The following is a 15,577-nucleotide window of genomic DNA, read 5'->3' on the forward strand; positions in this document are numbered from 1 at the left end:
TAGGGCCCCCTGTGACTCATAGATCTCTTCATCTTTCATCATATCCACTATCTTCTTGGTGAATTTTTCCATTGCAGCCTTCATTCATTACATTTTCAGTGTCAATACCAAAACTCAGATTAACATAGGAATTGTGGAAATTACATTCATTGATGGAGGAACACCTTGAAAGGCTCATTATCTGTTCTAAAGCTAATGCCAGGAAACAGGAAAACCTCTAAGGGAGAAGAAGAAGAATGTTGAATGTCTTCACAGAGAGAAAAAAAGAAAAAAAGGAAAAGAAGCAGATGAAGATCATAAATACTGTTTTACCTGACGAAGAAGCCACGTCCATGATATAGAGATCAAGAATCTGCAGATTCATGTAGATCTATAAATGAATTTGGTACTAAATATCCAAATTCAATACCATGTCTTATAATAACAGCTAGATGCATTTCCAATTACACCATTTGAAGCGTGAATTTGGCAGAGTAAGAAAGAAAAAAAAGATTCAAACTTAAAATGATACTGGACATCCTTTGAAGCGTGAAAAAATAGCTTACATCAATTGGCTAATGGGTTGTTGAGTTATATTAGTTATTTTTCTTCGCCTTACATTCTCAAGGTGTGTCAGTTGCACATTAACACCTCGCAAGGCCTTCTTAACCTGGAAATAAACATCAAGTTAGATCATCAAATGTAAGTTTCGGTTCAGGTCAGTTTGACACCTAATCATACATTTCTTATCAAATGTAGAAGAATGCTGTAAATTACCTTGATGCGGTCTTGGTCAGATAAAGGCCTAAGTAGATCTCTAATATGGAATTTTGTTTGAATAAAATCTATCACTGGAATTAGATCAAAAATGCTCTTGCAGACATATCTACAAAATCAAAATTATATGTTGATTTCAATTCAATATACAACCATACAATTTCATGCATAATACTATAAAAGTCTATCCTCACATATTTTTTACAAAACCTTAATCAAGAATATCAATTGAATCTCCAACTAAGTGTGCCCTATTCATATCTTAACTAATAACTCGAGGACTACTTTGCATATTCTATCTTCAAGAACATTTCCCTTTACTATACCTAACCCTAAGACATGTTTGTTGCATTCATTTGGCCAAGATGATACCATGCTCAGATTGAGAGGCCACATAATCTTAATTAAGTGTAGTGCCTCATTCAACTAAATGTTTACCGCAAACTCAAGAATTCAATAAATGAACTGATCCTATTAGACAACAGAGAAGTACACATACATACTTCCACCATTTGGTTATGCTCAAGCTAACCAACATACAATTTCTTCCATAGGTAGAAACTCAAATAATAAGTTTTGGAGTGTCAGACTAGTTCTCCTTGATTAAAAAAAAAGAAACTCAAATAATTATTTTTCAGGAAATCCTCTAGGAAAAATGAAAAAAAAAAACCAAATAAAGAACTTTGAAGAACGAAAAGTCAAAATAAAGCATGAAAGAACAAAATGAGGAACTCATAGCCTAATATAAGGCTTCTTAAGTAATTAAATGTGAATTGTTTCTTAAGGATTGCACTCTGTGAAGTGCCAATCTCTAGAAGTGTTTTATAAAAAAAATGTTTAAAACTATATTTACATTCTATCTGATGACTCAATGTTTGAAAAACAAAAATTATTATGGAGTAGGGAAGTGTTACGATGGAGAAGAATTAGGGCTAATGTCCTTGGTTTGAGTAGCTGTTAGTGGCGATTACAGATAGAATAGTAAAGATTAGTTGTTGTTATGAAATGAATTGGTAGAAAACTCTTGTAGTGTTTCCTTCCTCTCCCAATAATAATTCTCAAATGCTCCTAAATTGTTAAGAGTTCTTATCTTCCTCCTTCATTCTCATTCTAGTTCTATTGTTCACCATTCAATTCAAGGTAATCTTCCTGTCGTTCTCATTCTAGTTCTATTGTTCATCATTCAATTCAAGGTATTATTTGGTAATTAAGCTAGGTTAACTGTCAATTTCTAATTAACAGTATTTTAGAAAGTTCAGAGACTTAACAAAGCTAAAAAACACAGAACCAGATAGGGTCAGTTTTTAAGAACCATTCAACAAAAACTAATACTAAGTAGTTTTTTCACCAAGAAGCAATGCATATTATTGAAAAACAACCATATTAAACAGATAACTCACCTCAGATATTGCTTGGGTACATGAAAACCCTCACTCTATCCCCTAATAATAGAAAGAATACAAATCAGTAAACCATAACAATACCATTACAATATGATCTAAAAGATACGAAATTGTAATTACCATAGATTTGGGAGGAAGGTTAGACTTGAACTTAGCTCGAACAACTCCACAGTTACCATGAGGACGTGAGACCTTCCCCCAACGTTCAAACATATATTACAATATATATCTGATATCTCACCTCAGATATCAGTGTGATCCGTTCTTCTTCACCTTGGCCTTGTATATATAGGCAATGCGTTTCCCTTGGTACCATGTAACTTCCTCTTTTGTGTTAACTCCCTCGATCTGTAATAATGCTTCGATCTAAAACCAATAAATACAACAGTCATGAATACATTCAACTCAAGGATATTACGATTTCTAAAAGAGAGAGGATAATCAGTCGTACCTTTTGTATCCTAAAATCGTGCCTCGCACATAAAGCCTAAAACGAAATCAGTGTGAGGAAATCCACATCTTAAACACAGACAGAGAAATGGAAATGGCAAGAGATTTCTACCTGATATCAGTGTGATCCGTTCTTCTTCACCTTGGCCTTGTATATATAGGCAATGCGTTTCTCTTGGTAGTACCATGTAACTTCCTCTTTTGTGTTAACTCCCTCGATCTGTAACAATGAAGTGCTCGGATACTGATTTGACTTCGATCTAAAACCAATAAATACAACAGTCATGAATACATTCAACTTAAGGATATTACGATTTCTAAAAGAGAGGATAATCAGTCGTACCTTTTGTATCCTAAAATCGTGCCTCGCACATAAAGCCTAAAACGAAATCAGTGTGAGGAAATCCACATCTTAAACACAGACAGAGAAATGGAAATGGCAAGAGATTTCTACCTGATAGTTTCTCCTTGACGCCCCTTCACCATGGCTATTGCTGTGAAGATTCTTATAGATGTAAAAAGAATTGAAGACATGTAGATAAACTACAAACCGATATTAAGCGATAGCCCCATCTGAGTAGGACGAAGGCTTTGGTAAAACCCTAGCCAATACTCTAGACCAAGGCTTGGGGAAAAGAAGGACCTTCCAACGACCGTATAACTGCAACAAAAATGGTAAAATAATAAAAACACAAATTTCATATACACAAATAGATGACCGACGAAGAAGCACATCGCAGAGAGGATATCGTTTAACAATCGATCAGATCGAAAGGAAAATCAGTGACCGACGAAGAAGCAGAACTCACCTGGTTGTAATAGAACGGAGATTACTTCATTATTCTTCGTTATAAGGAAATAGATACGTCTTTCCGGCAACATCGGCGACGAAATTCGTCGTAGGCGAAGATCCAGGCGATACGTAGGTAGCAGTAGAAGAAGAAGCAACCATAAGCGTGAAGGAACCTTCGCTCCAAGTACGCCGAATCGGATACGAAACGTTATTTCCCGAGGTGGAATGAGAACATTGTCCGCGAGATTTGTGAAGTGCACAACTGCAATTCTTGTGATAAGGACGGCGTTGGATTCCGGCATCGGCACCGAAGATGCATGGGTCGAAGGAGCCACGAATCAGGCCGTCTCCGGCAGCCCCTGTAGCCATTTGCTCGATCTCTTTTTGAAACGGAAATTTTGAAAGGAGAGAGAATATGTTAATGGCTAGGTTAAAAGGTGGGACCGTTTCTTTCTTTTAGAGTTTCTACCTATTCATTTAGGTGATCATTTAGATGAGCGCGTGATGTTCACCCTGAAACAAAATAATTAAGCATCATTATATATATATATAGAATAAAAACACAAATTTCATATACACAAATAGATGACCGACGAAAAAGCACATCGTAGAGAGGATATCGTTTAACAATCGATCAGATCGAAAGGAAAAATCAGTGACCGACGAAGAAGTAGAACTCACCTGGTTGTAGGGATGGCAATGGGGCGGTTCGGTTCGGTGAATGACAATACCATCCCCGCCCCGAATTTACCCACCCCGCCCCGATCCCCGCCCCGATTCCCAACTTGGTTTTTAAATATAAACCATCCCCGCCCCGATCGGGTATGGGGTTTCCCCGCGGTGCACCGAAACCGAATAACAATTTAAATTTAAAATATAAATAATAAAATAATTCATATATTTAGAGTTATAAATTATCAAAATATTAAATACCAAACAAAAATAACATTCAATAATAATAATTTTAAAGTATTAAATACCAAAACAAATAAACTTCCAATAATAATAATGTTTCAAAATATAACAAAAACTCTAATTGGACTAAATCTCCATTCTTCATCTTCATTCTTCAATGGTTAGGATCACATTCTGTATTAATAAAAAAATATATTAATAAATAAAATGAAGTATTATTATATATATTACATATTTAATAAAAAAAAATCTAACCTTCTTTTTCTTCTCATTTTCATCATCTCTTACTACATTCAAAAACGACCTAGTAGGCTAGTACCATGTTCAATTGGCACTAATAACATTAGATTCTACATTCATAAAAAAGAATATTAATAAATAACAAGACAAGACAATTTTATTGATTAATAACATCATAAAAATTCATAACCTCTTTCTGCATCCTCCACTTTAACATCTTCATCATCAACATCTAATAAAAATGAAGAATATTAACAAATCAATAAAATATTCAAATTACCTATATTGATTAGTAAAAAAACAGTAAAATAATATTAGCAAAGAGTTCAACTAACCTTTAAATTGAAAACAACTTCAAGATTCAAGAGAGAATCATGGATCATGTATGTAGAATGAAGAAGATGTAACTAAAATTAAAATAAATTCTAGAGAGATAAAATGGTAATGACGATTGAGGAAGAGTAGAGGAAGATGAAGAGATTAAAAGTAAAATATAATTAGAGACATTGTGTATTAAAGATAGCGTGTAGAGGGATGGAAGATAAAAAGGTTTTCAATGAAAAAGAGAAAAGTAATGATGACATTAATTAATGATTTCATTAATTAATATATTTTTATTAAATAAATATAATTATATTTTATCGGTTCGATTCGGGGATCGGTTCGGTGCATGTAAATACCATCCCCGCCCCGAACCCCGGTCAACATATTTCGGGTTTTCCCCGATCCGCCCCGATCCCCAGTCAAAGCGGGGAAAAACCATACCAATCGGTTCGGTTCGGCTCGGTTTCAGCGGGGCGGTTTCAAATTGCCACCCCTACCTGGTTGTAATAGAACAGAAGCACATCGCAGAGAGGATATCGTTTAATAATCGATCAGATCGAAAGGAAAATCAGTGACCGACGATGAAGCAGAACTCACCTGGTTGTAATAGAACAGAGATTACTTCATTATTCTTCGTTATAAGGAAATAGATACGTCTTTCCGTCTTTCCGGCAACATCAGCACGGAATTCGTCGCAGGCGAAGATCCAGGCAATACGTAGGCGGCAGCAGAAGAAGAAGCAACCATAAGCGTGAAGGAACCTTCGCTCCAAGTACGACGAATCGGATACGAAACATTATTTCACGAGGTGGAATGAGAACATTGTCCGCGAGATTTGTGAAGTGCAGAACTGCAATTCTTGTGATAAGGACGGCGTTGGATTCCGGCATCGGCATCGGAGATGCATGCGTCGAAGAAGCCACGAATCAGGCCGTCTCCGGCAGCCCCTGTAGCCATTTGCTCCATCTCTTTTTGAAACGGAAATTTTGAAAGGAGAGAAAATATGTTAATGGCTAGGTTAAAAGGTGGGATCGTTTCTTTCTTTTAGAGTTTCTACCTATTCATTTAGGTGATCATTTAGATGAGCGCGTGATGTTCACCCTGAAACAAAATAATTAAGCATCATTATATATATATAGAATAAAAACACAAATTACATATACACAAATAGATGACCGACGAAAAAGCACATCGCAGAGAGGATATCGTTTAACAATCGATCAGATCGAAAGGAAAAATCAGTGACCGACGAAGAAGCAGAACTCACCTCGTTGTAATAGAACAGAAGCACATCGCAGAGAGGATATCGTTTAACAATCGATCAGATCGAAAGGAAAATCAGTGGCCGACAAAGAAGCAGAACTCACCTGGTTGTAATAGAACAGAGATTACTTCATTATTCTTCGTTATAAGGAAATAGATACGGCTTTCCGGCAACATCGGTGACGGAATTCGTCGCAGGCGAAGATCTAGGCGATACGTAGGCAGCAGCAGAAGAAGAAGCAGCCATAAACGTGAAGGAACCTTCGCTCCAAGTACGACGAATCGGATACGAAACGTTATTTCCCGAGGTGGAATGAGAACATTGTCCGCGAGATTTGTGAAGTGCACAACTGCAATTCTTATGATAAGGACAGTGTTGGATTCCGGCATCGGCACCGGAGATGCATGGGTCGAAGAAGCCACGAATCAGGCCGTCTCCGGCAGCCCCTGTAGCCATTTGCTCGATCTCTTTTTGAAACGGAAATTTTGAAAGGAGAGAGAATATGTTAATGGCTAGGTTAAAAGGTGGGACCGTTTCTTTCTTTTAGAGTTTCTACCTATTCATTTAGGTGATCATTTAGATGAGCGCGTGATGTTCACCCTGAAACAAAATAATTAAGCATCATTATATGTATATAGAATAAAAACACAAATTTCATATACACAAATAGATGACCGACGAAAAAGCACATCGCAGAGAGGATATCGTTTAACAATCGATCAGATTAAAAGGAAAAATCAGTGACCGATGAAGAAGCAGAACTCACCTGGTTGTAATAGAACAGAAGCACATCACAGAGAGGATATCGTTTAACAATCGATCAGATCGAAAGGAAAATCAGTGACCAACGAAGAAGCAGAACTCACCTGGTTGTAATAGAACAGAGATTACTTCATTATTCTTCGTTATAAGGAAATAGATACGTCTTTCCGTCTTTCCGGCATCATCAGCGACGGAATTCGTCGCAGGCGAAGATCCAGGCGATACGTAGGCAGTAGCAGAAGAAGAAGCAGCCATAAGCGTGAAGGAACCTTCGCTCCAAGTACGACGAATCAGATACGAAACGTTATTTCCCGAGGTGGAATGAGAACATTGTCCGCGAGATTTGTGAAGTGTACAACTGCAATTCTTGTGATAAGGACGGCGTTGGATTCCGGCATCGGCACCGGAGATGCATGCGTCGAAGAAGCCACGAATCAGGCCGTCTCCGGCAGCCCCTGTAGCCATTTGCTCCATCTCTTTTTGAAACGGAAATTTTGAAAGGAGAGAGAATATGTTAATGGCTAGGTTAAAAGGTGTGACCGTTTCTTTCTTTTAGAGTTTCTACCTATTCATTTAGGTGATCATTTAGTTGAGCGCGTGATGTTCACCCTGAAACAAAATAATTAAGCATCATTATATATATATAGAATAAAAACACAAATTTCATATACACAAATAGATGACCGACGAAAAAGCACATCGTAGAGAGGATATCGTTTAACAATTGATCAGATCGAAAGGAAAAATCAGTGACCGACGAAGAAGCAGAACTCACCTGGTTGTAATAGAACAGAGATTACTTCATTATTCTTCGTTATAAGGAAATAGATACGGCTTTCCGGCAACATCGGTGACGGAATTCGTCGCAGGCGAAGATCTAGGCGATACGTAGGCAGCAGCAGAAGAAGAAGCAGCCATAAACGTGAAGGAACCTTCGCTCCAAGTACGACGAATCGGATACGAAACGTTATTTCCCGAGGTGGAATGAGAACATTGTCCGCGAGATTTGTGAAGTGCACAACTGCAATTCTTGTGATAAGGACAGCGTTGGATTCCGGCATCGGCACCAGAGATGCATGGGTCGAAGAAGCCACGAATCAGGCCGTCTCCGGCAGCCCCTGTAGCCATTTGCTCGATCTCTTTTTGAAACGGAAATTTTGAAAGGAGAGAGAATATGTTAATGGCTAGGTTAAAAGGTGGGACCGTTTCTTTCTTTTAGAGTTTCTACCTATTCATTTAGGTGATCATTTAGATGAGCGCGTGATGTTCACCCTGAAACAAAATAATTAAGCATCATTATTATTTATATAGAATAAAAACACAAATTTCATATACATAAATAGATGACCGACGAAAAAGCACATCGCAGAGAGGATATCGTTTAACAATCGATCAGATTAAAAGGAAAAATCAGTGACCGATGAAGAAGCAGAACTCACCTGGTTGTAATAGAACAGAAGCACATCACAGAGAGGATATCGTTTAACAATCGATCAGATCGAAAGGAAAATCAGTGACCAACGAAGAAGCAAAACTCACCTGGTTGTAATAGAACAGAGATTACTTCATTATTCTTCGTTATAAGGAAATAGATACGTCTCTCCGTCTTTCCGGCATCATCAGCGACGGAATTCGTCGCAGGCGAAGATCCATGCGATACGTAGGCAGTAGCAGAAGAAGAAGCAGCCATAAGCGTGAAGGAACCTTCGCTCCAAGTACGACGAATCAGATACGAAACGTTATTTCCCGAGGTGGAATGAGAACATTGTCCGCGAGATTTGTGAAGTGTACAACTGCAATTCTTGTGATAAGGACGGCGTTGGATTCCGGCATCGACACCGGAGATGCATGCGTCGAAGAAGCCACGAATCAGGCCGTCTCCGGCAGCCCCTGTAGCCATTTGCTCCATCTCTTTTTGAAACGGAAATTTTGAAAGGAGAGAGAATATGTTAATGGCTAGGTTAAAAGGTGTGACCGTTTCTTTCTTTTAGAGTTTCTACCTATTCATTTAGGTGATCATTTAGTTGAGCGCGTGATGTTCACCCTGAAACAAAATAATTAAGCATCATTATATATATATATAGAATAAAAACACAAATTTCATATACACAAATAGATGACCGACGAAAAAGCACATCGTAGAGAGGATATTGTTTAACAATCGATCAGATCGAAAGGAAAAATCAGTGACCGACGAAGAAGCAGAACTCACCTGGTTGTAATAGAACAGAAGCACATCGCAGAGAGGATATCGTTTAACAATCGATCAGATCGAAAGGAAAATCAGTGACCGACGAAGAAGCAGAACTCACCTGGTTGTAATAGAACAGAGATTACTTCATTATTCTTCGTTATAAGGAAATAGATACGTCTTTCCGTCTTTCCGGCAACATCAGCGATGGAATTCGTCGCAGGCGAAGATCCAGGCGATACGTAGGCAGCAGCAGAAGAAGAAGCAGCCATAAGCGTGAAGGAACCTTCGCTCCAAGTACGACGAATTGGATACGAAACGTTATTTCTCGAGGTGGAATGAGAACATTGTCCGCGAGATTTGTGAAGTGCACAACTGCAATTCTTGTGATAAGGACGGCGTTGGATTCCGGCATCGGCACCGGAGATGCATGCGTCGAAGAAGCCACGAATCAGGCCGTCTCTGGCAACCCCTGTAGCCATTTGCTCCATCTCTTTTTGAAACGGAAATTTTGAAAGGAGAGAGAATATGTTAATGGCTAGGTTAAAAGGTGGGACCGTTTCTTTCTTTTAGAGTTTCTACCTATTCATTTAGGTGATCATTTAGATGAGCGCGTGATGTTCACCCTGAAACAAAATAATTAAGCATCATTATATATATATAGAATAAAAACACAAATTTCATATACACAAATAGATGACCGACGAAAAAGCACATCGCAGAGAGGATATCGTTTAACAATCGATCAGATTAAAAGGAAAAATCAGTGACCGATGAAGAAGCAGAACTCACCTGGTTGTAATAGAACAGAAGCACATCACAGAGAGGATATCGTTTAACAATCGATCAGATCGAAAGGAAAATCAGTGACCAACGAAGAAGCAAAACTCACCTGGTTGTAATAGAACATAGATTACTTCATTATTCTTCGTTATAAGGAAATAGATACGTCTCTCCGTCTTTCCGGCATCATCAGCGACGGAATTCGTCGCAGGCGAAGATCCATGCGATACGTAGGCAGTAGCAGAAGAAGAAGCAGCCATAAGCGTGAAGGAACCTTCGCTCCAAGTACGACGAATCAGATACGAAACGTTATTTCCCGAGGTGGAATGAGAACATTGTCCGCGAGATTTGTGAAGTGTACAACTGCAATTCTTGTGATAAGGACGGCGTTGGATTCCGGCATCGACACCGGAGATGCATGCGTCGAAGAAGCCACGAATCAGGCCGTCTCCGGCAGCCCCTGTAGCCATTTGCTCCATCTCTTTTTGGAACGGAAATTTTGAAAGGAGAGAGAATATGTTAATGGCTAGGTTAAAAGGTGTGACCGTTTCTTTCTTTTAGAGTTTCTACCTATTCATTTAGGTGATCATTTAGTTGAGCGCGTGATGTTCACCCTGAAACAAAATAATTAAGCATCATTATATATATATATAGAATAAAAACACAAATTTCATATACACAAATAGATGACCGACGAAAAAGCACATCGTAGAGAGGATATTGTTTAACAATCGATCAGATCGAAAGGAAAAATCAGTGACCGACGAAGAAGCAGAACTCACCTGGTTGTAATAGAACAGAAGCACATCGCAGAGAGGATATCGTTTAACAATCGATCAGATCGAAAGGAAAATCAGTGACCGACGAAAAAGCAGAACTCACCTGGTTGTAATAGAACAGAGATTACTTCATTATTCTTCGTTATAAGGAAATAGATACGTCTTTCCGGCAACATCGGCGACGTAATTCGTCGTAGGCGAAGATCCAGGCGATACGTAGGCAGCAGCAGAAGAAGAAGCAGCCATAAGCGTGAAGGAACCTTCGCTCCAAGTACGACGAATCAGATACGAAACGTTATTTCCCGAGGTGGAATGAGAACATTGTTCGCGAGATTTGTGAAGTGCACAACTGCAATTCTTGTGATAAGGACGGCGTTGGATTCCGGCATCGGCACCGGAGATGCATGCGTCGAAGAAGCCACGAATCAGGCCGTCTCCAGCAGCCCCTGTAGCCATTGCTCCATCTCTTTTTGAAACGGAAATTTTGAAAGGAGAGAGAATATGTTAATGGCTAGGTTAAAAGGTGGGACCATTTCTTTCTTGTAGAGTTTCTACCAATTCATTTAGGTGATCATTTAGATGAGCGCGTGATGTTCACCCTGAAACAAAATATTTAAGCATCATTTTATATATATAGAATAAAAACACAAATTTCATATACACAAATAGATGACCGACGAAAAAGCACATCGCAGAGAGGATATCGTTTAACAATCGATCAGATCGAAAGGAAAAATCAGTGACCGACGAAGAAGCAGAAATCACCTGGTTGTAATAGAACAGAAGCACATCGCAGAGAAGATATCGTTTAACAATCGATCAGATCGAAAGGAAAATCAGTGACCGACGAAGAAGCAGAACTCACCTGGTTGTAATAGAACAGAGATTACTTCATTATTCTTCGTTATAAGGAAATAGATACGTCTTTCCGTCTTTCCGGCAACATCAGCGATGGAATTCGTCGCAGGCGAAGATCCAGGCGATACGTAGGCAGCAGCAGAAGAAGAAGCAGCCATAAGCGTGAAGGAACCTTCGCTCCAAGTACGACGAATTGGATACGAAACGTTATTTCTCGAAGTGGAATGAGAACATTGTCCGCGAGATTTGTGAAGTGCACAACTGCAATTCTTGTGATAAGGACGGCGTTGGATTCCGGCATCGGCACCGGAGATGCATGCGTCGAAGAAGCCACGAATCAGGCCGTCTCTGGCAACCCCTGTAGCCATTTTCTCCATCTCTTTTTGAAACGGAAATTTTGAAAGGAGAGAGAATATGTTAATGGCTAGGTTAAAAGGTGGGACCGTTTCTTTCTTTTAGAGTTTCTACCTATTCATTTAGGTGATCATTTAGATGAGTGCGTGATGTTCACCCTGAAACAAAATAATTAAGCATCATTATATATATATAGGATAAAAACACAAATTTCATATACACAAATAGATGACCGACGAAAAAGCACATCGCAGAGAGGATATCGTTTAACAATTGATCAGATCGAAAGGAAAAATCAGTGACCGACGAAGAAGTAGAACTCACCTGGTTGTAATAGAACAGAAGCACATCGCAGAGAGGATATCGTTTAACAATCGATCAGATCGAAAGGAAAATCAGTAACCGACGAAGAAGCAGAACTCACCTGGTTGTAATAGAACAGAGATTACTTCATTATTCTTCGTTATAAGGAAATAGATACGTCTTTCCGTCTTTCCGGCAACATCAGCGACGGAATTCGTCGCAGGCGAAGATCTAGGCGATACGTAGGCAACAGCAGAAGAAGAAGCAGCCATAAGCGTGAAGGAACCTTCGCTCCAAGTACGACGAATCGGATACGAAACGTTATTTCCCGAGGTGGAATGAGAACATTGTCCGCGAGATTTGTGAAGTGCACAACTGCAATTCTTGTGATAAGGACGGCGTTGGATTCCGGCATCGGCACCGGAGATGCATGCGTCGAAGAAGCCACGAATCAGGCCGTCTCCGGCAGCCCCTGTAGCCATTTGCTCCATCTCTTTTTGAAACGGAAATTTTGAAAGGAGAGAGAATATGTTAATGGCTAGGTTAAAAGGTGGGACCGTTTCTTTCTTTTAGATTTTCTACCTATTCATTTAGGTGATCATTTAGATGAGCGCGTGATGTTCACCCTGAAACAAAATAATTAACCATCATTATATATATATAGAATAAAAGCACAAATTTCATATACACAAATAGATGACCGACGAAAAAGCACATCGCAGAGAGGATATCGTTTAACAATCGATCAGATCGAAAGGAAAAATCAGTGACCGACGAAGAAGCAGAACTCACCTGGTTGTAATAGAACAGAAGCACATCGCAGAGAGGATATCGTTTAACAATCGATCAGATCGAAAGGAAAATCAGTGACCGACGAAGAAGCAGAACTCACCTGGTTGTAATAGAACAGAGATTACTTCATTATTCTTCGTTATAAGGAAATAGATACGTCTTTCCGTCTTTCCGACAACATCAGCGACGGAATTCGTCGCAGGCGAAGATCTAGGTGATACGTAGGCAGCAGCAGAAGAAGAAGAAGCAGCCATAAGCGTGAAGGAACCTTCGCTCCAAGTACGACGAATCAGATACGAAACATTATTTCCCGAGGTGGAATGAGAACATTGTCCGCGAGATTTGTGAATTGCACAACTGCAATTCTTGTGATAAGGACGGCGTTGGATTCCGGCATCGGCACCGGAGATGCATGCGTCGAAGAAGCCACGAATCAGGCCGTCTCCGGCAGCCCCTGTAGCCATTTGCTCCATCTCTTTTTGAAACGGAAATTTTGAAAGGAGAGAGAATATGTTAATGTCTAGGTTAAAAGGTGGGACCGTTTCTTTCTTTTAGAGTTTCTACCTATTCATTTAGGTGATCATTTAGATGAGCGCGTGATGTTCACCCTGAAACAAAATAATTAAGCATCATTATATATATATATAGATTAGGCTAGATATGACGGTTCAGGTAAACAAAATCCATGACCTTTTATCAGATAACTAGAGGAGTATGTGATTGTCCTATAATACACTATGTTTGGTTCACCTATATTGAATGGTGTGGCTGAAAGACGTAATGTCACTCTTAAGGACATGGTAATGAGTATGATTAGTCGTTCGACTTTATCAAAATCCCTATGGGGAGAGATACTAAAGATTGCAACCTACATTTTAAATAAAGTACTCACTAAAGAAAGTATTAAAGCACTTTATGAACTTTGGACTAGTCGTAAACCTAGTTTAAATCATTGTCATGTTTAGAGATGTCCTGTTGACGCAAAGCCTTATAGACCGAATGAAAGAAATTTTGATCCCAAAATAGTAAGCAATTACTTTATTGGGTACTCTGAATGATCAATGAGCTATAAATTTTATATATGATCCCATGTTAAAATTATTTTTTAGGATATTGAGTTTGATAGGAGAAATGACTTTGTTTTTTTTAAGAAAATTTGGATTCAACAATTCCTATTAAGGAAGACTTGATTAATTCACAAATGTGACATTGATATGAGTTTTATTCCTATTGATGATCAATTTCAAAATTAAGAGCAACAAGACATTGCTGAACAAACTCGTGAAGAAGAAACTCAACAACCTCAAGATCAAGTGATTTTAAAATAATCCACTAGAGAAAGGAGAACTACTATATCAAATGGATATATAGTTTTCTTCAAGAAAATGATTATAATGATGGTATACTGAAAGATGATCATATGAGCTTTCAACATTCTATAAAGAGTAATAATTATGAAAATTGGTTTTTGTTCAATGAACGGAGAGTATAAATTTATGCAAGACAATAAAATTTAAGAACTTGTCCCATTACTAGAAGTAAAGAAACCTGTTGGTTATAAATGAATTTTTAAACCAAACGGGATTCAAATGGTGATGTTGACAAATATAAAGGCTCGTCTTGTGAGAAAAAAAGTTATTCTTAAAAGGGAGTGATTGACTTTAAAGAGTCATTTTTTTTTCTAGTTTTATCAAAGAACTCTATTAGAACAATCAAGACACTCGTTGCACAATTTAATATGGAGCTCATCAAATGGATATTAAGACGACATTTCTTAACGCAAACATTGAATAAACTATTTATATCATGAAGTGTAGAAATGTAATTAAGTTGTTCGAAAGGATGTTTGGTATGGTATGATAGAAACAACTTGGCATGACATTAGAAAACCAACCTTATGAGCTATAAGTTATGAGTTGTTATTTGTCATGTTTAATTAAGTTTGTGACATGAACCACGATCAAATATTATAATTTCTTTCTAACATTCAGTTCATAAAACAATTCATTGTGATCGATGACAAAATGTTGGATATTCTTCATATAAGATTACAGGATTAATTTTATTTGAGGAATATGAATCTTATAGGATTGTCATGGATGGTTCAAACTACTCACTATAGTATATGGAACACTCTAGGAACATGTCTAACATCTATTTTCTTTGGGAGCCGTTGATGTTATGAGAATGGAGATTGATCAAATTGATTTACCATATTTTTAATCACAAATAATCAGAGTGGCGCAGCGGAAGCGTGGTGGGCCCATAACCCACAGGTCCCAGGATCGAAACCTGGCTCTGATATATTATTTTTATTTTTTTTGCTTTTAATTTGAAAAACTTTGTAAGATGATATAATGTAGAAATGTAATTATGTTGTATGAAAGGATCCTAGGGGTCTTTCAACATTTAGTATTGTTTGGTATGGTAGCTTGAAAGGAAATCGGTTCCACAACCTACTAAGTTTGTGACAAAAACGACTTTATACTATTGTCACTTTTTTTTTCTTTCTAAGATTCGGTTTAGAAGGAAATTGATTCTGGTCGAGGAGAACATGTTGGATCTTCTTCATGCCAAGTTATCTAAGTCCAGTTCGACGGTAGAGTCACA

The 15,577-nt window shown here is 38.3% G+C and overlaps 7 protein-coding genes and 1 non-coding gene across 8 annotated transcripts; 1 reads left to right on the plus strand and 7 right to left on the minus strand.

Annotated features, from left to right (window-relative positions):
• Window positions 1–2,727: 2,727 nt before the first annotated feature.
• On the minus strand, window positions 2,728–3,109 carry LOC124942542 (60S ribosomal protein L35a-3-like). Its single transcript, XM_047483070.1, has 3 exons — window positions 3,064–3,109; window positions 2,953–2,988; window positions 2,728–2,869 (listed from the first exon to the last, which is right to left on the minus strand). The coding sequence occupies exons 1-3, from the start codon at window positions 3,093–3,095 to the stop codon at window positions 2,728–2,730; spliced, it is 210 nt and encodes a 69-aa protein (XP_047339026.1). The 5' UTR covers window positions 3,096–3,109.
• A 3,168-nt stretch (window positions 3,110–6,277) lies between these two features.
• On the minus strand, window positions 6,278–6,601 carry LOC124943116. The gene has a single exon (XM_047483673.1). It carries the CDS (start codon window positions 6,599–6,601, stop codon window positions 6,278–6,280), a length of 324 nt encoding a protein of 107 aa, XP_047339629.1.
• A 1,110-nt stretch (window positions 6,602–7,711) lies between these two features.
• On the minus strand, window positions 7,712–8,035 carry LOC124943117. Its single transcript, XM_047483674.1, has one exon. It carries the CDS (start codon window positions 8,033–8,035, stop codon window positions 7,712–7,714), a length of 324 nt encoding a protein of 107 aa, XP_047339630.1.
• A 1,055-nt stretch (window positions 8,036–9,090) lies between these two features.
• On the minus strand, window positions 9,091–9,589 carry LOC124943118. Its single transcript, XM_047483675.1, has 2 exons — window positions 9,220–9,589; window positions 9,091–9,119 (listed from the first exon to the last, which is right to left on the minus strand). Exons 1-2 carry the CDS (start codon window positions 9,587–9,589, stop codon window positions 9,091–9,093), a joined length of 399 nt encoding a protein of 132 aa, XP_047339631.1.
• Window positions 9,590–10,792: 1,203 nt separating this feature from the next.
• LOC124943119 lies at window positions 10,793–11,116 on the minus strand. Its single transcript, XM_047483676.1, has one exon. The coding sequence runs from the start codon at window positions 11,114–11,116 to the stop codon at window positions 10,793–10,795; it is 324 nt and encodes a 107-aa protein (XP_047339632.1).
• Window positions 11,117–11,396: 280 nt separating this feature from the next.
• On the minus strand, window positions 11,397–11,895 carry LOC124943121. The gene is made up of 2 exons (XM_047483678.1): window positions 11,526–11,895; window positions 11,397–11,425 (listed from the first exon to the last, which is right to left on the minus strand). Exons 1-2 carry the CDS (start codon window positions 11,893–11,895, stop codon window positions 11,397–11,399), a joined length of 399 nt encoding a protein of 132 aa, XP_047339634.1.
• A 1,043-nt stretch (window positions 11,896–12,938) lies between these two features.
• On the minus strand, window positions 12,939–13,440 carry LOC124943122. The gene is made up of 2 exons (XM_047483679.1): window positions 13,068–13,440; window positions 12,939–12,967 (listed from the first exon to the last, which is right to left on the minus strand). The coding sequence occupies exons 1-2, from the start codon at window positions 13,438–13,440 to the stop codon at window positions 12,939–12,941; spliced, it is 402 nt and encodes a 133-aa protein (XP_047339635.1).
• A 1,759-nt stretch (window positions 13,441–15,199) lies between these two features.
• TRNAM-CAU lies at window positions 15,200–15,271 on the plus strand. Its single transcript has one exon. It is a non-coding gene; the product is annotated as a tRNA-Met (tRNA).
• The last annotated feature ends 306 nt before the right edge of the window (window positions 15,272–15,577 follow it).

This window comes from Impatiens glandulifera, chromosome 6, assembly GCF_907164915.1.
Source record: "Impatiens glandulifera chromosome 6, dImpGla2.1, whole genome shotgun sequence".
Taxonomy (NCBI): domain Eukaryota; kingdom Viridiplantae; phylum Streptophyta; class Magnoliopsida; order Ericales; family Balsaminaceae; genus Impatiens; species Impatiens glandulifera.